We start from the raw sequence: 23750 nt of genomic DNA, 5'->3' as shown, positions 1-23750 counted from the left end.
GACCCTGTAGGGTGTTAGAATCTTAGATTACAAAAGGAGGTCATTTCACCCATTGTGCCAAGAGCTTATTTTTATTTTTTTCACAGGATGTGGGCATCACTAGCTAGGCCAGCATTTATTGCTCATCCCTAATTATCCTTAAGAAGTTGGTGGTGAACCACCTTAAACAACTGCGGTCTGTGTGGTGTAGGTACACCCACAATGCTATTAGGAAGGGAATTCCAGGAATTTAACCCAGTGACAGTGAAGGAATGACATTATAGTTCTAAGTCAGGATGGTCTGTGGCTTGGAGTGCAGCTTGTAGGTGGTAATGTTCCCATACATCTGTTGCCCTTGTCCTTCTAGGTAGTAGAGGTCGTGGGTTGGGAAGGTGCTGTCGAAGGAGCCTTGGTGAGTCGCTGCAGTTCATCTTGTAGATGGTACACACTGCTGCCACTGTGTGTCGGTGGTGGAGGAACTGAATGTTTAAGCTGGTGGATGGGATGCCAATCAAACGGGCTGCTTTGTCCTGGTTGGTGTCAGGCGTCTTGAATGTTGTTGGAGCTGCACTCACCCAAGCAAGTGGAGAGTATTCCATCGCACTCCTGACTTGTGCCTTGTAAATGGCGGACAGGTTTTGGGGAGATAGGAGCTGAGTAACTCGCCACAGAATTCCCAGCCTATGACCTGCTCTTATAGCCACAGTATTTATATGGCTAGTCCAGTTTAGTTTCTGGTCAATGGTAACCCCCATGATGTTGATAGTCAGGGATTCAGCGATGGTAATGCCAATGAAAGTCATGAGGAGGTGGTTAGGTTCTCTCTTGTTGGGGATAATAATTGTCTAGCACTTGAGTGGCATGAATGTTACTTGCCACTTGTCAGCCCAAGCCTGAATGTTGTCCAGGTCGTGCTGCATATGGACACGGACTCCTTCAGTATCTGAGGAGTTATGAATGGTGCTGAAGATTGTGCAATCTCCTGCAGTGATATCCTGGAACTGAGATGATTGACCTCCAACAACCACCACCTTCCTTTGTGCCAAGTATGACTGCAAACATTTAATTAGTCCTTATTAGCTATTCAATTAATCCCACCTCATGCCAATCTTTGCTTTTAAATAAATATCCCATTCTCTTTTGAAAGTTACTACTGAATCTTCGTGGGTCCCATTTTGAAACCAATGCATTACATGGAGTAATGTAACCACTATCTAGGAATATTAGGTGGAATTTAATGCCCTCCCCTGAGGCGTGTTTGCTGACAGGACGGTTGTTTAATCTGGCAGGAGGCTGTCACGTGGTAACCACATCACCATTCTGTATCCACCCTGATTAAGTCTGGGCCGGGAAGGACAGCCTTCCCATCTCACCATCAATTGAGGCCCTTAACTTTGCAATAAAGGCCCACTTAAGGCCCTCATGCAGCCACCGCTGGTATTCATCCAGCAGTGGGCAGAAAACTCACCATGCTGGAAGCCCGATAAACAAACCCTGACAGGGTTGCTTGCAGCGTCCCAGGACGGATCCCTCATTGTCAGGCATTCTGTGTCTGATCGAGGGACCTGGCGTTCAGGACCCACTGAGAGCAATCCCTCTGTCCTTGCTGCATACTCCCCTTCCCTGCAATCCTCATCCCGTAACCTCCCCCTCCCGCCATTAGTCGTCTTTGGCCTGAATCCCTCGGCGATCCTGCACAGCCTGCAGGGGCAATAACAGCAGCAGCAGCCTCCCTGGAGATGCTGCCAAGCAATGCTCTTGGAGGGGAGGGGGGGTGTCTGGCCAGATGTCCACCCCCAGAGTCCTTACTGTACTTTGATTTTGGAAGGTATTTGATAAGGTGCCTCATCAAAGGTTATTGCAGAAAATAAAAGCTCATGGTGGAGGGAGTAACATATTGGCATGGATTGAGGATTGGCTAGCTAACAGGAAATAGAAGGTAGGCATAAATGGCTTATTTTCTGGTTGACCACAACTCTGCCATTCTGGGCCTTAACTCTTTACAACTTATATAAATTATTTGGATGAAGGCGCCAATGATATAGTTGCTAAATTGGCTGATGACACAAAGGTAGGTAGGAAAGTAAGTTGTGAAGAGGACATAAGGAGGTTGCAAGGTTCAGTGAGTGGGCAAAGATCTGGCAAATGGAGTATAGTGTAGAAAAATGCGAGGTTGTCAATTTTGGCAGGAAGAATAAACAAGAGGCATATTATCTAAATAGTGAGAGATTGCAGAGCTCTGAAACGCAGAGGGATCTGGGTGTCCAAATGCATGAATCGCAAAAGGTTAGTATGCAGGTGCTTATTGCATGTTATTGTTTATTGCAAGGGGAATTGGATACAAGAGTAGAGAGCTTATGCTTTAATTATACAGGCATTGGTGAGACCACACCTGGAGTACTGTATACAGTACAGTGGGGAGGCGATGGCATAGTAGTATTGTTGTTGGACTAGTAACCCAGAGATCCAGGGTAATGCTCTGGGAATCTGGGTTCAAATCCCACCATGGCAGATGGTAAAAAAATCTGGAATTAAAAGTCTAATGATGATCATTAAACAATCTGGTTCACTAATGTCCTTTAGGGAAGGAAATCTGATGTCCTTACCCGTTCTGGCCCACATGTGACTCCAGAGCCACAGCAATGTGGTTGACTCTTAAATGCCCTCTGAACAAGGACAATTAGGGATGGGCACTAAATGCTGGCATAGCCAGTGATGCCCACATCACATGAATGAACAAAAAAAAGTATTGGTCTCCTTATTTAAGGAAAAATGTAAATGCATTAGCTGCAGCTCAGGGAAGGTTTACTAGATTAATAGCTGGAATGGGCAGGTTAATTTGTATCCACTGGAGTTCAGAACAGTAAGCGGTGACTTGATTGAAACATACAAGATCCTGAGGGGACTTGACAGGATGAATGTGGAAAGGATATTTCTTCTTGTGGGAGAATCTAGAACTCAGGTTCACTGTTTAGGACAGAGATGAGGAAACTTTTTTCTCTCAGAGGATTGCGTGACTTCGGAATTCTCTTCCTCAAAAGGTGGTTGAGGCAGAGTCCTTGAATATCTTTAAGGCAGAGGTAGATGGATTCTTGATAAGCAAGGGGGTGAAAGGTTATTGGGGGTAGGCAGGAATATGAGGTTAAAATCGTGATCTTATTGAATCGCAGAGCAGGCTTAAGGGGCCGAGTGGTCTACTCCTCCTAAACTGTATGTTAATATGTAACTGGCTCTTCAGCTGAATTTGTCTAATTCTGCTTTTATATTCTTCCTTTTCATATAATTCTCCAATTACCTTTTAAATTATGTTATAGTCTCAGCCTTAGTAGCCACCTGTTATAAAGCATTCCTTGTTCTAATAACCCTGTATGGGGAAAAAATATCTTTTGACTCCCCTTAGTGATAACCTTGAGACTGTGATTTGCTGACCTGTAAAATCTATTTTTCACTGTTTACACCTTTATAATTTTAAAAGTTTCTATTAGATCCTTTTTTTAAATAGTTTTTGTTCCAGTGGAAAAGCTTAATTGTTTGGACGTTTTATTAATATCATCTCACATTCCTAGTATCATTCCAGTGAATCTTTGCTATACCCTTTGCATAGCTCAAATACCCTTCCATAATGGGTGCAAAGCTCCTTCACATAAAACTTTAGCTCTAACCTAAGCAATTGTCTTGCACAAATTCAGCCTGACTTGCTTGCTCCTACAAATAATTGCCAGAATTCAATTTGCCTTTAATCTGCACCTCCATTTTAAAGTATCACTCTATTAGTGCCCCTAAATCTCTCTCTTCTTCCACTCTGAGAGTTTCACCTTTTAAGGTATATTTACTCTCTTTTTCCTAGTTTTACTTCACATTTTTTGCATTGAACTGTGTCTGCAATATATCTAGATAAGAGATGTTCATTGGTCCTCTGACCTACAGGTTATTTATTTGTCCTGCTTAGGAAACAGTCTGGGTGCATTCTAAAAACCTCTCCTCCATTATGACTGTTTGTGTCATCCCAGTCTACCATAGAATAGATAAGTTTCCTCATAATTACAACTGTATTCCAACCACAGATTTGTCTATAATTTACTCCTGATATATTAGCAGACCCTTACTATTTCCTAATTCTCTAACTCTAACCAGACAGGTACCACCATTAGTGAAAATTTTCCTTTCAATGACAGTAATTATCTCTTTAATTAATAAGGGCAAGGCTCTTTCCTTTTTATTTTCTCCATCTTTCCAGAAACAATTTCGCAAAGTTTCTATGAAGACTACATCATCATGTTCCTCCATCGTAATTAGTGACCCCAGTTCCCTGGTTGTATTTATGTTTGCACATTCTCATATAGACACTGTAACCCTGACATTCATATTCCTCATATAATTTCCTCCCTTCTATTTCCCTTCAGTCTTTCAAGATTAACCTCCTTAACCTCTCTACCCCAATATCCATATTTCCACTTCACTCTGCCTAGAGTTTATTAATTTAGTCTACTTAGGCACTCTACTATATTTTCATTGTCACTGAATTAGGTGATGCCCATTCCTTCTGTAAAATTATCTTTTTGTCTGGAACACTTCCAGTTCCTTAGAAATGGCAAACCCTCCTTTATATACATTTAAAGCCACAATATGACGTGTCTAGTTTGTTTCTCTCTAACTGCCCATTGTGTGGCACTGGAGATAATCCTGAGATTACTGGCCTGGAAGTTCTGCTTTTTAATCTACCAAATCTTAATTCCTCAAGATCTCTTTTCAAGGGCTCCCACCCATCCTGCTCTTCCATTTATCATTGGTTCCAGTATGAACCACAATGCTGAGCTGCTCAATTTCCCTTTCCAGAATAATTTCCACCCACACTGTTATGTCCTTCACCCTCTCACTTGGGAGGCTGCAGATAAAGTTATCTATTTGTCTAATTATAGAATCCCCTTTAACTATCATTTGCCTTTTCTCAGCACCTTAACAGGCAAATTGTGGTCAGTACGAACTATAAATTACACATGGAATAGCAGATACAGCTGATTATCTAATGAGGTGCAAACATTCACATCACTCCCTGCAGAAATGTGGCAGCAGGTGCAATCTCACTTCCTCTCAACTCAGCCTCCAGTACGTTGTTGGATCTCTCACTTTTCTCACTCAATGGATTTGGTCCTCGAGTCACCTGCAGCAGTGGCTCCACTTCTTCCGAGTTCCCTGGAGAAGTCATCACCCAAATGGCACACCCCTGCAGAACCTCCTTAGCTAAGTTCACAACAGTCTTGATGGCACAGATTCCCCAGACATTCCTTTATTTGACTCCTTGATTTGACTCCTTTAATAAACCTTGTTAAACAGTTCTAGTAAAACTGAAGCGTAGCAGTGGAATTGTCCAAATCTCTGGTCTAACCCTGTCTTCAGCTTCCTGTCCCTTTTAACTGTATTGCACACACAGCTCGTTGTAAATGTGCCTTTTCTGTTCTTCCCCTGCTGCAGCTTCTTTTTCTTTGGCCACATGACATTCATATCTTATTTTCCTTACTGTTGCTACTGCTTCCGGGTCAAGGGCGACCAGGTCACATGGGCCAGTATTTCTGACTATCCAAGAAAATTACAATTGATCCCATTATAATTGATGCAAACTCTTAAAAGTCCTTTTCAAACTTCTTTAATAGAATTACAGATTCCTAGGACGTTTTAAAGAAATTACACATTTTCCTTACTGTGCTTCCGGGTCAAAGGTTGTCACAGGCTGAACTCATGTTCAGGCTTGATTGTACTCACTCAGTTCCTTCTTATTCTCTGCTAACCTCTCACAGTTCAACCAGTGGTGAAGAATCAGAATACAAGTTATGTTGCAATCTTGATGTGAATCATATTGCCCTTGTGGTTCAGAAATCAATTCATTTAGGCCATTTCCCATGTTCTTTTTTAAGAAAATGTTCTTCCCTCTTCTGAAAGCACTGGCCTTCACTGGGGTACTGGCTTCACAGACACCGATCCTTGATAGGATACAGTTCCAGAAGTGCCAGTCACTCCCAAGTACCTTTGTCCAAGTGATCATTCTGCATGAGTGAATTTAGAAAGTGAGAGTCAGTTGGCTATGCAGCAACCAAACACAATCTTTTCTTCACTCAGTATCGACATTCATGAATTTATGTGGGTTGGTACATTGTGATCAAGAAGAAGAATTCACTTTGATATTTCGTTATACCCCCTGCCCCACCGTTACCACCACCACCATCCAACCTAATGACATGGAGGCCAATAATTAATTGAGAAACCAAAGTGAAGTGTCAAGCCCCACAGTGCATGTTAAGGGGAAAGGTTGGATCCAAACTGTGAGATATCAGGATAAGGATTAAGCCTCTCATTGCAGGACACCAGCAATGCGCAAAGAAGATGAGGTAAATCAGAAAGTAGTGATTAAGTGACACCAAGCTTGGGTTTGAAAAATCAGTGCAGGAGAAGAAAAGACTAAGGGAAATTGAGTTTCATAGTTTCAAATTCCTGGGGAAAATAATAAGTTAGACAAGAAGATGGTGGGTGAAGGAATGGTTCTGGATTTCAGCTCAGTGAGAATGCAGGGAATTAGAAGAACATGTAAGATTGAGCTATTTAAAGGTAGGTTGGAATTTTTGGAGGAACAATGACTCACATTAGAAGCACCAGGTGAAAGACTCGCCGCACAGTGCAGGACACCAGGGGAAGGACCAAGCCCCACAAGTGTATGGCATCAAGTAAGAGGCTTTGTCTAACAGTGATAATCACCATGTGAAAGGTCATGTCTTTATAAAGTAGTGAAATCTGTGCCAGAAGAATATCACAGTTCTAACTCGGTCTTAAATTAACCTGAGCTCCTACAGCAACAATCATTCTTAATTTTAACAGCCAAATATACTGATTTCAACCCTAAAAGTTTCTTGCCATTTATTCCATCATGGACAATAGATTCATAAAAGATCAGGCTGGGTCATTAAGTTGGCAAGAGTGTCTCACTCATGCATGAGAAATGGCCATTTGAAGGATTCGGCTAGTTTCTGTCTCATTGTACCATGGCAACAATTGATAGCTCCAGGAAAGAACTAGAGAGAAGTACAAAGATTGAAAATAGAAATCAAAGACTTCAACGTTTTGGCTTTCAGAAAGTGATGGAGTGAGTAAAACATTCACCATTTGCTGCTGGCCACTTAATCTGTCAGTGAACAACAACAAAACCACATTGTTCTTTCTCATAATCACTTGAGTCATATGAACCTTGGTGTAGCTTGGCATGAGATATTTGTGAGTAGTTGCATTAATTTATGGTAACCATATTTAATCTAGGAAATATTTTTAGACACATAGGGAAAGTTTAGGCACTTTACATCTAGTTTGTTTTGCAAGCAAAATAATTAGTTAATGAAATGAATGTGGCAGCTTGGGAAATAGGATTCAGTCTGTGTATGGAACAGCTTGTCTGCATGCATCACTGAAACTGTCATCATATTCTCTCAGTCCCTGTGGCAATCTTTAGTGCTTTCCTATAAAACTAAGATAAAAACAAAAAAACTGCGGATGCTGGAAATCCAAAACAAAAACAGAATTACCTGGAAAAACTCAGCAGGTCTGGCAGCATCGGCGGAGAAGAAAAGAGTTGACGTTTCGAGTCCTCATGACCCTTCAACAGAACTCAGAACTCGAAACATCAACTCTATAAAACTTGCTGAGAAAAGGCCATTGGGCCCACCAGACTTTCTCTTTTCACAGCCCAAGTACAATCCATCTGATCATGGACTCTACCCCACTCATTTAATTTCCTACCACAGCCCATGTAACCTATGCTATTTTGTGCTCTACTGCACCAATTTAGCTTCTTTCTCCAGCCTAAGCAGAAGCTACTTTATCATGGATACTATTGACCCATTTAATCTGTTCCAAATAGCATAGACAATCAACCCTTTCATGCAGCCTAACCGATTCATTTAATATCCTGAGGAAGTTGTGTCTAAATATTTCCTGAATATTCATTCTCGCACATTTGGACTCTTCAATCTTGGCCTCTTACCCTCACCAGGCAGCAATCCCTTCATACAGTGCCAGAAGCAGGATATTTGATCATCTCAGTCTGTATGTATCCCTCTGATCTCCATCTGATCCCCAGGAAGACTGTTCTAGCTTCTTTTGTTTGCAGATCTGATAGAGATTAGTGCAGTATCCCCCATCAGCTGTGGCCCAAGTCAGCCCTCCAACAAAACAATTCAGCAGGTTCACTAATATATTAGAAAATGTTTGTCAGATGTTTACTGGAACTTGATGTCACATTTATGTAATTACCACAACTTGCCAAAGATTTAAGCAATAGTGTGTATTTTGAATGTCATAACCATTTATGTAATGAAATAACATTCTTTGGACACCTTCATTTGTAAAGGGTGTGTCAGATATATTTGTACATAGCTTTTCCTGGAGTGTAGTATTTGAATGAAACATGTACAGCTTGACATTGGCAGTTTAAAATACTAGACTTAATGTTTAGGTATTGTTTTAAAAAGTTGTGTTTATCTTACCTTACCGTGCAATGCACACAGTGTTTCCAGCATTATTTCCTTTTGCACAACTTCACTAACTGTACGAAGTTTTGAAATGCCCATAGCTTTCGAGACACTAGAAAAATTGGCAGGTGACTGATTGAAATTTGTGTCTCATCGGCTCTTCCTTCAGAATTTCCTTAGGGATGTGTGTGTCTGGACCAGCACTGCTGAAGAACTTGTTCCATTATCTCTGCATGGAGTCAGACAGCAGGTAGCACCATGCTCCAGTTAAAATGTTTTTTTTATATTCTATGCTACATTTAATTACAGCTTGAAAGAGGCCACTATTTAATGTCATACAGCAGAACTGGTGACTCAACACTGACACAAGTATTTTGTTGAATCATCTGTTACTAACAGTTTAAATCAGTAACGCAACTCTGACCTTGGGCAAAATGCTGTGTGCTCAACAGAATCAATTTCTAATATAAGTGCTTGTATACCTCCATAAAATCCACCTCTTATTTCCTTAAGTCCCTGTATTTCTCTCTGCCTTTAAAAGCCACCTTCATTTGACAACGCCTCATTTGGTCACCCCTCTCAACTCTTCATTAAAAGGTATTTGTTCTCCTGTGTGAAGAGTTTTTCTGTGTTGTTGGTACTTTATAAACGCAAGTTCAAGTTGTTTTTACATAAACCCAGAGCATAATTTTTAAGAACTTGCTTGTGTTTTGAAGCACACACATCAGGCTTTAGCCTTAAAAGTCTTGAATATTGTAGTGTGGGTCAATTAACCAGACATAGGAATTCAGCCTTAAGCCACCATGACTATAATAAATATACACTGTTGTTGCAGTCAGCACCGAAGTCATTCTGGTCAACGGCCACTAAAAGAGAAAATTGTTTTATTTTAAAGCATAACACAAAGAGGAACAATTAGGATGCTCCCAAGGTGACTCAGTGAAGAAATTCATTCCCTACTGTAGTGGACTGTGATGCTCCTATAGTTGAATATCTGCGGGCACTCAATATCTAGACTCACATCTGTAAGTTGGCTGCATAAGTGAGGTACCTGAGCCCCACCGGTGCTCTAGAACCATATCCCAGGGTAAGTCAATGTTTTTGAAAAAGAGGACAGTCCCAGGATGAGACTGTACTTCAGGATGCAAGGTGAGAAAGGGAGACAGAAATAAGAATAAGAACACTTAATGATTAAATCTCTAATATTTATTTCTTCTAGCAATTATTTGTAGGCTTTTCCAGGGAGTGTTGTATAACTTCCAGCTAAACAGTGATTTGGTCATATTAAAGCTGATGTAACCTCCAAGCAAATTCCCTTGGAATGTGCCCACAAGCAGGCGTCAATTCTTCAACTGTTCTTGAACCAACAATGAATTATTGATTTTATTTAAATGGCTCCGTATTATAATGTAGATGTACCCAAATATATGATAATACTACCTTCCTGGGACAGGAGGAGACAAGCAGGGTCTCTTTAGGATCAACATGGAACAAGGTTTCAAGATGGCACGGCACAGGTGAATGTTTGAAATGAAGTCAACCCTCTGAATGCAGTGTTCCAGATCACTGTAGGTGATTGACCAGCCTGGCTCATTAATGGAACCTGAAAACTCAGACCTGTCACAGGAGTGTTGGAATTCTTCCCACTCACCTCCAGGTAACCTTGCAGGTTGATTGGACTGACAGGAGGTAGTCTGCGCTGTGAAAACTCAGCTAGGCTTAGTGTTCTGCGCTGGTAAGCTGTCTGATTTTAAATTTTACCAGTACCCCCTGCACATTGGTGGGGATCCCCAAATTGTGGCTGTACCACCCTACACCTAAACTCTCTGGACTTAAATAAGTGTTGCGCGGTCCAGTGTACAGAGTGAGTATACTTACTGTATTTGATACAGTGTACAAACATAATTGTTTCACCTATAAAAAAAAGTCATCCTTTTGTTTTGCAGGTAAATGGACATTTAGATTATATGAAGCAAATGGACACAATATTAAAAGCTGTGGGTGTAAAAACCAAGGAATGTCGCTTAGAGGATACGTGGAATATTGGCTCCGTTTTTGACATGGGTAAGAAGTGTGCAAAGGAAGGAGAAGCAACTATAGACAACACAGAAATAAGTTCTGCTGGAAAGAACGAGTCACAAGCGGCCAATGCTCAGCCCTGATTCTTTATCAGGGGATGATCGTTTGGAGAAAAGCAAATCAGCACTTCTCTCATACAGAAGATGCATCACCAGCAGTGCAATCCATATCTTCTTCTGATAAAGACAAAACTGCTGCTCATGGGGTTAATATAGCCTCTGAGTCCTTCAAAGACAAAGAGAGTTAACTACAAATTGCAAATGACCTAACAGCGCCGGGTCTGATGGCAAATATTTTCACCAAATGTATTCAAATTCAAGCATAATGGATGGACACTTTTGAAAATCTGAAAAAATGAGTCTGAGAATGAGGAGCTGCTTCACATCATGTTTGTTGTAAGAAGAAATTGGACCAGTGACTGTTGCTTCTATTCTGTGAAAATCTTAGAGGTAATTAACTAATATAATTTAATATTGACCTGAAGTAATATTCAATAAAAAGGTTTATAACATCACTCTGTTAGAAGTGAACTGTGAACAAAAAGGGATCACTGGATTCTCTCTCATCCCATGCTTTCTTTCCTTTCCAGCTGATTCTAGCTAGGTTACAGAGTCACTTTGATCCCTGACCTGTGCTGAGTTAGCTAGTCTTAGCTGGAATTCTACAATTGGTGTTGGTGTCCTGGGTTAAGAAGGTTGGCAGGGAATCAGGCAGGGTTCCAAAACACCCACCAGAAAGCTCTGATGGGAATTGCATTTCTGTGATGGCTTACCATATCCCAAAGGGCTTCACATCAATTATTGTAGAAGTGTAATAGCTGCAGTTGTGTAGGGAAATATCCCTGGCTGTCGGGAGTTAACTGGATTGATCCTGACTTTAATACACCCCTGTTTAAATATTCTGTTCTGATACTGTCTACATTTCTGTAAGGAATGACCACTGGGATAAGGAACCAGCTAACATGTGTGAATCGATACACCATGAATTGGTATTTTCAGAAGGGGAATGGAGGTGCTGGGTCCAATAGATCATTCAACATCAAAAATTTCTGGCTTGAAAGTGCGGAGTTCCTGTTTATGAAACATGTTTGGTAACATTGAAGCTAATAGGTCGGCAAACAATATCAGTGAGAATTAACAATTAACTTTTTGTATCAGTTTGACAAAGCACAAAAAGCTAGTAAGGAGGGGAGGACAAGACAGTGGACTGTAAATAGTAGTTGGGTCTCACTGCTATCAGTGAGACCGAAAATGGACTGCAGATTGTGATGAGATATATCTGCAAGAAAGAGGACAGCAGACTACATTCAGTAAATGGAAAGGACAGGGGAATATAATATCAGCAAAACTATGTTGATTTGCAAAAGGTGGCAAAATAAATGTTTTGGTTTTTGATTTGGAAGTGAACGTTATCAACAATGCACACTAAGATCTCAGATTGCTTGTATTAATATTGAGTCAGAGGGCAGAGTTTCAAACTATTTGTGTGGTTGGTTTGACCTTCAGCAAGTGCTTTGCACCTTTATTCAAAGCAGTTTGTTTCACATGAGCCTGGCAATCGTATGAAGTATCTACCGCAGCCCCTGTTGCCCCCAGTGTTACGCAGCCTTCAATCTCTACAGCACAGCTAGGATGAAATCGGTGCAAATCCTTGCCATGATTTCCTAAAGCAGTGCTTGATGAGGTGTGTGAGAATTTTATGATGCATTGATGAGACTGATGTATGTGACCTGTTGTGTAGTGCTGTTCATCTCAAGTGTGAAAAGTTTTCACCAACCTGCACTATATAGTTGGATAATTATGAATGATTTCTGATTCATAAATTGATGTTTCTCCATCTACTGTGCCAAACTGGCATCGGATTAATAGCTTTGGCTCAGGCCTCCATAAAATGCTGAGGCCTCCTTTAATAATTTTTTCAAAGGAAATCGTGGATCATTGGCCAATGAGCTCATTAATTCACTTTTAATTTTGAACAGTTCCACATTAATGAAGGTTAAGAACAATTCTAATATGATGAAGTATAAAGGGAAAGAGAGAATTAGATTGCAAAATTATAAAGAGAAATTATGCTGCAGCTTTGTTCCTCTCAAATCTGAGATGTTTCAATTTATAAACTTGATTGAACCACCTCTTCCTCCCTTGTAAGATTCACAGAAAGGCATCACATATGGCTTCAGAAGCACAGGAAAGCAAATAAGATGAGGTCAAAGTGATGGAGATGGTTAAGACTGAGTGACTGGCAATTGCTGCAATGAGAAGGTAGGTTTTACAGTATCAGCCATTCATTTTGCAATCAGAGCCTTAACGTTGCCGTCGGCGATGGTGCCAAATGTTTAACACAATCACATGACCAGTCTTTTGTCTGACATTTTAACGGAGATCTTAAAATAGGTGGGTTTAAAAAAGCTGAGGAACACCGGACGGAAATTTTGAATTTATAAGTTCAGAAAAGTCAATGGAGTAGCAGCAGAAGAAATCATGTTAACTTTACTGTGATGTATACGATTTACCATTGTAGTTGGATCAGCTCTGGAACAAATTCAGTGGGGTATATTCTCCCAGTCGTGTACATTCTGTCGGGGCTATACTCACAATATGCAGTATCAGGAATGAGTAAGTGCGGACAATGCAGGAAATATACCAGAAAAGGGCACTTTCTACCCACTGGTCCCTTCTCAGCCCCCCCACCCAGGGACGGTGTACTTTCCCTACCCACGGGTTCAATGGTGAATCGCTGGAGTTACCAAATGACAGCGGCAGAGTGCCCTTTAGAAACGGGTTTTACCTGTTTTATTTTGTTTATCACAATCATCATTAACGTGACCTCTTCTGCTGCTACTCCATTGTGTTTTCTGAACTTATAAATGACTGTTCAAAATTTCCGTCCGGTGTTCCTCAGCTTTTTTAAACCCACCTATTTTAAAATCTCCGTTAAAATGTCAGACAAAAGACTGGTCATGTGATTGTGTTAAACATTTGGCACCATCGCCGACGGCAACGTCAAGGCTCTGCTTTGAACCGTCAACATGAGTTATTAATACATTCAAAACGAACCCAACTGAGATTCTGGGACTTCAACAACTAAGGAAAGTGAAATGTTAGAAACTGCCATGAAAAGCAGAGAATTCACTCAGTAAAATATTCGCGTCAGGTTATGATGGACTGAGCTTGTGTCCCACAGTCCAGCAGAAATCCGATCTGGTGAAGAGTTAAAGCCCAAATAGTAAGCGGCCTTCTATCGCTCAGACTTGCTGTATGTTTTCGGTCTTTTCTGTTTACTTCAAGTTTCGCTGGTTGCATTTTATTCCTGTGGTTTTTACACAAGGATTTTGTATCCTTCGAAAAAAAGTGTTCCGGGAGATCTGAGGAATTCATGAATGCCCTTCACACAAACACTTGCAGTATTTTGTGCCAGGTATGCAACTGAGATTGGCTGGCCCAATTTTCAGGATTCCCTGCTCAGTCGACCAGCCTCTCCAGCCACTGGGGCTTTGGGAAGGGCGGGGGATTGTCCCTCCAGCCCATGGGAGGGTGGGCACTGTTCCTCCAGCCCACTGTGGGGGTATTGTCTCTCCTGCTCGTTGTGGGGGAGACTCTCTCCAGCCCATTAGGGGGACGGTACCCTCTCCAGGCCATTGGGAGGGGGTGTTGGCACTGTCTCTCCTGCCTATTGTGGGGGGTACTGTCTCTCCTGCTCTTTGAGGGTTACTCTATCTCCTGCTCTTTGGGGAGGGGATACTGTCCCTCGAGCCCATTGGGGAGGCGGTACTGTCTCTCTTGCCCATTGGAGAGGGAGTACTGTCTCTCCTGCCCTTTGGGGGTTACTGTCTCTCCTGCCCATTGGGAAAGGGGTAGTGTCTCTCCTGCCCATTGGGGAGGGGGTAGTGTCTCTTCTGCCCATTGGGGAGGGGGTAGTGTCTCTTCTGCCCATTGGGGAGGGGGTAGTGTCTCTCCTGCCCATTGGGTAGGGGGTAGTGTCTCTCCTGCCCATTGGGGAGGGAGTACTGTCTCTCCTGCCCATTAGGGACGGAGTACTGTCTGTCCTGCCCATTGGGGAGGGGTATTGTCTCTCCTGCCCATTGGGGAGAGGGTAGTTTCTGTCAGGCCCATTGGGGAGGTGGTATTGTCTCTCCTGCCCATTGGCGAGGTGTTATTGTCTCTCCTGCCCATTGAGGAGGAGGTAGTGTCTCTCTTGCCCTTTGGAGAGTGAGTACTGTCTCTCCTGCCCATTGGGAGGGAGTATAGTCTCTCCTGCCCATTGGGGAGGGGTTACTGTCTCTCTTGCCCATTGGGGAGGGAGTATTGTCTCTCCTGCCCATTTGGGAGGGGATACTGTCTTTCCTGCCCATTGGGGAGGGAGTACTGTCTCCCCTGCCCATTGGGGAGGGAGTACTGTCTCCCCTGCCCATTGGGGAGGGAGTACTGTCTCTCCTGCCAATTGGGGAGGGAGTACTGTGTCTCCTGCCCATTGGGGAGGGGGTACCGTCTCTCCTACCCTTTGGGGGTTACTGTCTCTCCTGCCCATTGGGGAGGGAGTACTATCTCTCCTGCCCATTAGGGAGGGGGTACTGTCTTTCCTGCCCATTGGGGAGGGAGTACTGTCTCTCCTGCCCATTGGGGAGGGAGTACTGTCTCTCCTGCCCATTGGGGAGGGAGTACTGTCTCTCCTGCCAACTGGGGAGGGAGTACTGTCTGTCCTGCCCATTGGGGAGGGGTATTGTCTCTACTGCCCATTGGGGCGGGGGTAGTTTTTGTCATGCCAATTGGGGAGGTGGTATTGTCTCTCCTCATTAGGGAGGTGGTATTATCTCTCCTGCCCATTGGGTAGGTAGTATTGTCTCTCCTGCCCATTGGAGAGGTGGTATTGTCTCTCCTGCCCATTGGGGAGGTGGTATTGTCTCTCCTGCCCATTGGGGAGGGAGCACTGTTTCTCCTGCCCATTGGGGAGGGAGCACTGTTTCTCCTGCCCATTGGGGAGGGAGTACTGTCTCTCCTGCCCATTGGGGAGGGAGTACTGTCTGTCCTGCCCATTGGGGAGGGGCATTGTCTCTCCTGCCCATTGGGGAGGGGGTAGTTTTTGTCATGCCAATTGGGGAGGTGGTATTGTCTCTCCTGCTCATTAGGGAGGTGGTATTATCTCTCCTGCCCATTGGGGAGTAGTATTGTCTCTCCTGCCCATTGGAGAGGTGGTATTGTCTCTCCTGCCCATTGGGGAGGTGGTATTGTCTCTCCTGCCCATTGGGGAGGGAGTACTGTTTCTCCTGCCCATTGGGGGGGGAGTACTGTCTCTCCTGCCCATTGGGGAGGGAGTACTGTCTGTCCTGCCCATTGGGGAGGGGTATTGTCTCTCCTGCCCATTGGGGAGGGGGTAGTTTTTGTCATGCCAACTGGGGAGGTGGTATTGTCTCTCCTGCCCATTGGGGAGGGAGTACTGTTTCTCCTGCCCATTGGGGAGGGAATACTGTCTCTCCTGCCCATTGGGGAGGGGGTACTGTTTTTCCTGTCCATTGGGGAGGGAGTACTGTTTCTCCTGCCCATTGGGGAGGGAGTACTGTCTCTCCTGCCCATTGGGGAGGGAGTACTGTCTCTCCTGCCCATTGGGGAGGGAGTATTGTCTCTCCTGCCCATTTGGGAGGGGATACTGTCCTTCCTGCCCATTGGGGAGGGAGTACTGTCTCCCCTGCCCATTGGGGAGGGAGTACTGTCTCCCCTGCCCATTGGGGAGGGAGTACTGTCTCTCCTGCCAATTGGGGAGGGAGTACTGTGTCTCCTGCCCATTGGGGAGGGGGTACCGTCTCTCCTACCCTTTGGGGGTTACTGTCTCTCCTGCCCATTGGGGAGGGAGTACTATCTCTCCTGCCCATTAGGGAGGGGGTACTGTCTTTCCTGCCCATTAGGGAGGGGGTACTGTCTTTCCTGCCCATTGGGGAGGGAGTACTGTCTCCCCTGCCCATTGGGGAGGGAGTACTGTCTCCCCTGCCCATTGGGGAGGGAGTACTGTCTCCCCTGCCCATTGGGGAGGGAGTACTGTCTCTCCTGCCAACTGGGGAGGGAGTACTGTGTCTCCTGCCCATTGGGGAGGGGCTACTGTCTCTCCTGCCCTTTGGGGAGGGGGTAGTGTCTCTCCTGCCCATTGGGGAGGGGGTAGTGTCTCTCCTGCCCATTGGGGAGGGGGTAGTGTCTCTCCTGCCCATTGGGGAGGGAGTACTGTCTCTCCTGCCCATTGGGGAGGGAGTACTGTCTCTCCTGCCCATTGGGGAGGGAGTACTGTCTCTCCTGCCCATTGGGGAGGGAGTACTGTTTCTCCTGCCCATTGGGGAGGGAGTACTGTCTCTCCTGCCCATTGGGGAGGGAGTACTGTCTGTCCTGCCCATTGGGGAGGGGTATTGTCTCTCCTGCCCATTGGGGAGGGTGTAGTTTTTGTCATGCCAATTGGGGAGGTGGTATTGTCTCTCCTCATTAGGGAGGTGGTATTATCTCTCCTGCCCATTGGGTAGGTAGTATTGTCTCTCCTGCCCATTGGAGAGGTGGTATCGTCTCTCCTGCCCATTGGGGAGGTGGTATTGTCTCTCCTGCCCATTGGGGAGGGAGCACTGTTTCTCCTGCCCATTGGGGAGGGAGTACTGTCTCTCCTGCCCATTGGGGAGGGAGTACTGTCTATCCTGCCCATTGGGGAGGGGTATTGTCTCTCCTGCCCATTGGGGAGGGGGTAGTTTTTGTCATGCCAATTGGGGAGGTGGTATTGTCTCTCCTGCTCATTAGGGAGGTGGTATTATCTCTCCTGCCCATTGGGGAGTAGTATTGTCTCTCCTGCCCATTGGAGAGGTGGTATTGTCTCTCCTGCCCATTGGGGAGGTGGTATTGTCTCTCCTGCCCATTGGGGAGGGAGTACTGTTTCTCCTGCCCATTGGGGGGGGGGGGGAGTACTGTCTCTCCTGCCCATTGGGGAGGGAGTACTGTCTGTCCTGCCCATTGGGGAGGGGTATTGTCTCTCCTGCCCATTGGGGAGGGGGTAGTTTTTGTCATGCCAACTGGGGAGGTGGTATTGTCTCTCCTGCCCATTGGGGAGGTGGTATTGTCTCTCCTGCCCATTGGGGAGGTGGTATTGTCTCTCCTGCCCATTGGGGAGGTGGTATTGTCTCTCCTGCCCATTGGGGAGGTGGTATTGTCTCTCCTGCCCATTGGGGAGGGAGTACTGTCTCTCCTGTCCATTGGGGAGGGAGTACTGTCTCTCCTGCCCATTGGGGAGGGAGTACTGTCTCTCCTGCCCATTGGGGAGGGTGTAGTCTCTCTCTTGCCCATTGGAGAGGTAGTAATGACTCTCATGCCCTTTGGGGGTTACTGTCTCTCCTGCCCATTAGGGAGGGAGTACTGTCTCTCCTGCCCATTGTGGGGCAGGGGGTGGGGGTTTGGTTACTGTCTGTCCTGCCCATTGTGGAGAGGATAGTGCCTCTCCTTCCCATTGGGGAAGGGGTAGCATCTCTCCTGCTCATTCGGGATGGTGTACTGTCTCTCCTGCCCATTTGGGAGGGATTACTGTCTCTCCTGCCCATTGGGGAGGGGGATACTGTCTTTCTTGCCCATTGGGAAGAGGGTACTGTGTCTCCTGCCCATTGGGGAGGGGGTATTGTCTCTCCTGCCTATTGTATGGGGGTACTGTTTCTTCTCACTGGGAGGCACTCTCCAGCCCATTTGGGAGGTGGGGGCTACTGCATCTCCTGCCCTTTGGGGGGTACTGTCTCTCCTGCCCATTGGAGGGGGCACTCTCTCCAGCCCATTATGGGGAGGGTACTGCCTCTCCAGCCCATTGGGAGTGGGGGACGTACTGTCTCTCTTGCTCACTGGGAAACACTGTTTCCAGCCCATTGGAGGGAGCAGTCTCACCAGCCATGAAGGGATTGGGCACTGGCTCTCTCGTCCATGTCGGGAGGGCGATGGGGGTGCACTGTCTGTCCAGTCCATGGCGGGGTGGTGCAGTCTCTTCAGCCTTTTTGGATACCATTGTAGTCCATGTGTTGCCTTGGATCTAGACCAAAGGGGAGTATTGAGGAGCCGCTGCCTCGAGTTCATTGTAGGATCCGCTGACTGCATTGGCAGGCGGCCTATCACTTGCCCATGAAGGACACCGGTGTACAATCCATAATGTGATATCTGACTCTACCCTTGGAAGGCGATATCTCTAGTCCATTGGTGTGTTCAGCTGGTTTACCTGGAATTCCTGATCCGTCTGCTCCAGCTCAAAAAGATGCAATGAGTCCGCCCCCGTGGCTTCCAAATGCTTGTCCTCGGTCACCTTGTGTTCCTTGCCGGCTGGGAGGAGGATGTGGCCGTTCACCTGGATAACAGACTCAGCAGAGTCTGTTTCTGGCCGCAGAGACAACATATTTTTGAGGGACAGCGCCAACCGAGGGGCGCTGTTGGAATTCCTCATGGAGAAAGACACGACACTCGGCCGCCGCTCCCACCATCGCCGGCAGCATGGCAGGTACTTGGCCATGGCCCGTTTGAAATCCCGCATGAAGAGAGGGTAGATGATAGGGTTCATGGTGCTGTTACAGTAGCCGAGCCATGTCAGTACATCAAAGAGCAGGGCCGGGACACAGTCACAAACCGCCTGCGGGCAAGAGGCACATTGTTTAGGGGTAAATAATGGTAAAACACAACAGTAAATAAAGCAGTAAGATAAAAGCAAAATACTGGGGATGCTGGAAATCTGAAGCAAAATCAGAAAATGCTGAAAAAACTCAACAGGACTGGCAGCATCTGTGGAGAGAGAAACAGAGTTAACGTTTGGAGGTTGCACGACTCTGCTACAGAGCTCTGAAGAGTCATACGGACTCGAATCGTTAACTCTGTTTCTCCCTCCACAGATGCTGTCAGTCCTGCTGTGTAAGTAAAGCAGCTTCAGTGATTCGGCTCATGACCCTGAGAGAAAAATGGGATCTCGAAATGACATTGTACAGTGATTCCAAATTCGTAAAACCCAACCTTGCATAGACCAGCAAACAAAAATCATTAGAATAGGTAAACTTCTCTGAACCATCAGGTAAATAAAACAATAGAAATGAGCTAAGGTCCAGGTCTGGGTATCTCCGAGAGCAGATCACAGTCAGCGAGCTCCCCGGATATCGGAGAATGAGTTTTTTTTCCGAGCTAGCATCTCTAAACCGTTTAGCAACCTCCTTTCAGAAAACCTTCTCAGCGAGGAGCCGGAGCCCCAGGGATCCTGTTTAGTATTTTCAGGCAGAAACGATGATCGCGATTTGACATGCGGCTTTTGCGAAGACTGGGCACTCGCTCAGTGTACCGAGGATTCAGCATCCATGGGTCATGCCTCGCCTTGTTCTTAGCAACGCCAACAATAGCGAAAATATGTTTTACATGCGTGAGAAAGCCAGGGAAAGAGAGAAGGAGACTGAGACCGATGCAGAGCGAGAGAGAGAGATGGAGACTGAAGTAGGCACTCACACAACACAAAAACACAAGGACTGACAGCAAGATGGAAACACACACACACAAAGACTGACAGATATACAGAGGGCAACTGGTCATTCACTGACATTTGTGATCCCCGTTTAGTATAAATGAATCTCAATGCAGGCGAATGTAAAGGCCTTCCCTTCATCCACCCCTCCCAGAGTGACTGGTTGAGGGTCAGTCGAGTTTCTTGTTGAAGACTCGTACTGAATTTGACCCTGACCAGTGCTGTACGCTGGACCCGCACTTGTTAGGAACGGGATTCGGATGGGTCCAACCGTTTTAATTTAGAACCCTTCCCCTTCCATCCATCATCGTGAGGGGGAGGGGGGGGGGGGGTCATTGAATGGAGCGGCGTGGACACCAAATGGTTAAAGAGGCCACAGGGCAACTTTGAAACGAAGCTTCCCGCCTCGGTTATCTCAGTGTGGAGAGATCGCAGGACACTGCGTCCTCCGCTCGGAAACATGCTCACCTGGGTAACATTGGCCACAAAGAACGGCAGCCAGGTCACAAAGAACATCCCCAGTAAAATTCCCAGCGTCAGGCTGGCCTTCAAAGCCCTCTTACTGTGTTTGGTTGTAAATTTTCGACTATCGATGGCTCTCGCTGATAGATTCTGGGCTCCCCGAACCTGGAAGTAAAAACAGCGGCAGAAACTGAACGAGAAATGCTTTGGACCATGGGCATTGCCAGACGGAATCCTAGTAAGGGCGCCGGTAAATAAAACAACCATTAATTTACAGGTTCTCTCTGCTATTCTCAGTTCTAGAGCTTTGATGCAGTCATTTACCTGAATGTTAACTCTGGAGTCGAGGTGGTTTGGTTGGTTCTGTAACTTTACACTACTTTAGAGTTTTTAAAAAATTAAATATTGCCTTCAGGAATTGATAAATGAAAAATTACAAACATCGGACTTTCAAACATTTTCGCTCAATCTGTTTGAAGGGTGTGTTGTCAGACCTAATTGTGGACGCAAAACATTTTCCCAAGTACAGAGTGACCACTGCTGAGAGGGACCGTCCTGAGGGTGACCATTGCTGAGAATGACCGCTACTGAGAGTGACCATTGCTGAGGGTGACTCTGCTGAGAGTCACCATCCTGGGAGTGACCGTTGCTGAGTGATCAGTGCTGAGAGTGACTGGTGCTGGGAGTGACCTGTGCTGAGTGACTCTGCTGAGAGTCACCATCCTGGGTGTGACCGTCCTGAGAGTGACCATTCTGAGAGTGACCATCCTGAGAGTAACCGGTGCTGAGTGACTTTTCTGAGCGTCCTGGGTGACCGGAACTGAGCGTGACCGCTGCTGAGAGTGACTCTTCCGAGAGTGCTGAGACTGACAGGAGCTGAAAGAATCTCCTGAGAGTGACTGGTGCTGAGTGACTCTCCTGAGAGTGACCGGGTGCTGAGAGTGACCGGGTGCTGAGAGTGACCGGGTGCTGAGAGTGACCGCTGCTGAGAGTGACTGTTGCTGAGAGTGACTGGTGCTGAGAGTGACCGTCCTGAGAGTGACCGATGAAAGGGATCTTCGGCCCGCAGATAATTCCTTCCCTAATCCCTGCTGGGCGAGCTGGACGGCACCGAAGAGGCTGATCGAAAGGGCGGGATCGGGTCGCTGTCTAAGGTGCTGAAACTAAAACACTCGCTCCGGGTTGGCGCTGGCGGTCAGTGCCGAGCTCCTGTTATTTGGTCTAAAACCGATTGCAACGTCCGAAGAGTAACATTCCAACCATCCACCCCATCACCAAACTCCCAGCACTGTCCTCCTCTGGGTTCAGCTGTTGGCTGTGGATTAAACAATAAACTGAAGCTCCGTCATCTGCAGTGAAAGGGGAGATTGGATTTGATCTAATAGGCCGGCATTGGGATCATTGACTTAGGAGAGTTGGAAGCCCTGTCTAAACCGATTAGACACTGTATGGGGAGGTGGCCCGTGCCCGGCTCCCTACCATCTCCATCTGTTCCCGGCTCTCCCGGGCACCTCATGCTGAGGGCAACCTTCCGGCTTCAGACAAACTAAATGGCATTTATGAATTGTTCAAAGAGACTCCATTACCTGCACAGGGTCATCAGAAGTAGTGGCCACATTAGTGGTCAAGGAGGCCACTTGCACCGCTTGCTTCCTGGCGGCCAGCAAGATCCGGCAGTAGGTGAAGGAGATGGCGACAGACGGCAGGAAGAAGGTGAGAGACGAGGCTATGAGAGCATAGGGCAGGCTGACCAAGAGCCGACATTGACCTGGCTCCACCTCCCTGTCCAGGGTGGAGTTGAGCTTCTGAACCTCAAAGTCCACCTCGTGCCAGCCCATCTCAATGGGCAAGAATGAAGCCAAGGCGACCAGGGTCCAGGTGGTGGAGATGAGAAGCAGAGCTCGACACGGAGTCATCCGCAGTTTGTATTTCAGGGGGGAGGTGATGAGGAAGTATCTGTCCAGGCTGATCACACACAGGTTGAGGATGGAAGCGCTACAGCACATCACATCAAAGGAGTACCAGATGGAGCAGAACTCAGTCTCCAGCACCCATCTTCCGTACAGTTCGTTCAGCATAGCCGGGGGCATCACAACCAGACCCACCATCAGATCAGACATGAAGAGGGAGACCAGGAAGTAATTGGAAGTGTTGCGTAGAGAGCGCTGCGTGAAAATCAACAAAATCAGCAGAAAATTGCCGGCTGTGGTCAATATGATGATGAGACAGAGGAAGGCAGCGACCCATTCACTGCCCTCCTGAGCTGCCCGCTCCCCCAGCTCCGTGCCGCTCCCCTCGGCGGACAGCCCCCTATCCATGTGGAGGAGGTGAGTGAAGACGGCGAAAGCAGCGACCACGGAATCAGATGGGGCAACCCACCTGTCCCATCGGGCAGGAGTTGCGGAGCCGAGGAGTAGCAGTCAGACAGCAGATCGGCCAGCCAAGGTGGCACCCGGAGCTGCACACGGCGTTTGCTTTCCAATAGCAACTGCGGCTCGTAAATGTGGTTAGAGAAGTGACAGTTGTAGCACAGAAAACACACAAAATACTACAGCCCACCCAGTGTGTGAGCGGTGATGTGTGAAACACACTGAAATTCGGATATCCAGTGTAATTCCTTCAAATCCAGTTTTACTTGCCATATAGATATATATATATGATGTAGCTAGATTGGAGAGAGAGAAAGAATAGATGCTATTAATGAGGTACATCCATCCTGAAAGATTTCCTTGAATAAGCAGCTATACCAAACTCCTTAATTCTGAGGGTCTTGCTCCGCGAGAGAAGTGGGCACTGGGGGAACTGGCTGCTTTTCTGCGGGCACGTGTTAAAAAAAAAATCACAAGTAGAAGTGGAAATTGGTTTGTGACAATTAACCCACTGAAAGACCTGAGGGGGCGAAGCCCCAATTACTGATTACCAAGGGCAAGAAGAGGAATGAAACCAACATAACCTCTGCCCCAAGTCAACTGGAGGAACACGTGCAGCAATTCAACAGAAACCTCAACAGACACGAAGGGAGGGCGACATTCTCTACCTCCCCTGTAGCTGGATCGCGTCCAAAAAATAATAAAATAAATTGCAAGGGCCCGATGCTGATGCACAGAAGTGTTTTAAATGCCCCCACCCCATGATTCTCTCCACTTGCACGGGTATAAATTGGAGCTCGTTTGAATCGACTTTCCAAATGCTCAGCATTTCCACGTGTTAAACAGAATGCTCACCCTCCCAGAA

At 46.2% G+C, this 23750-nt stretch overlaps 2 protein-coding genes across 6 annotated transcripts in view; one reads left to right on the top strand and one right to left on the bottom strand.

Annotated features, from left to right (window-relative positions):
* tmco4 (transmembrane and coiled-coil domains 4) overlaps positions 1-11082 on the top strand; it is an 89212-nt gene extending 78130 nt beyond the window's left edge. For 4 of the 5 annotated variants that reach the window (XM_041206605.1, XM_041206607.1, XM_041206604.1 and 1 more), the window contains 2 exons: positions 8659-8739; positions 10436-11082. In XM_041206605.1, the coding sequence (XP_041062539.1) occupies positions 8659-8739; positions 10436-10651 (297 nt within the window). In that variant the 3' untranslated portion in view covers positions 10652-11082. The remainder of the gene's footprint in view (positions 1-8658; positions 8740-10435) is intronic. The other variant, XM_041206608.1, reaches the window with a different exon arrangement.
* A 7667-nt stretch (positions 11083-18749) lies between these two features.
* Positions 18750-22834, bottom strand: htr6 (5-hydroxytryptamine (serotonin) receptor 6). Its single transcript, XM_041206973.1, has 3 exons — positions 22103-22834; positions 20523-20681; positions 18750-19184 (listed from the first exon to the last, which is right to left on the bottom strand). Exons 1-3 carry the CDS (start codon positions 22832-22834, stop codon positions 18750-18752), a joined length of 1326 nt encoding a protein of 441 aa, XP_041062907.1.
* Positions 22835-23750: the final 916 nt, after the last annotated feature.

This window comes from Carcharodon carcharias, chromosome 15 (assembly GCF_017639515.1).
Source record: "Carcharodon carcharias isolate sCarCar2 chromosome 15, sCarCar2.pri, whole genome shotgun sequence".
NCBI classification, from domain to species: Eukaryota; Metazoa; Chordata; class Chondrichthyes; order Lamniformes; family Lamnidae; genus Carcharodon; species Carcharodon carcharias.
Note: the sequence above shows the minus strand (reverse complement) of the source record. Positions and strands in the feature narration are given on the sequence as shown.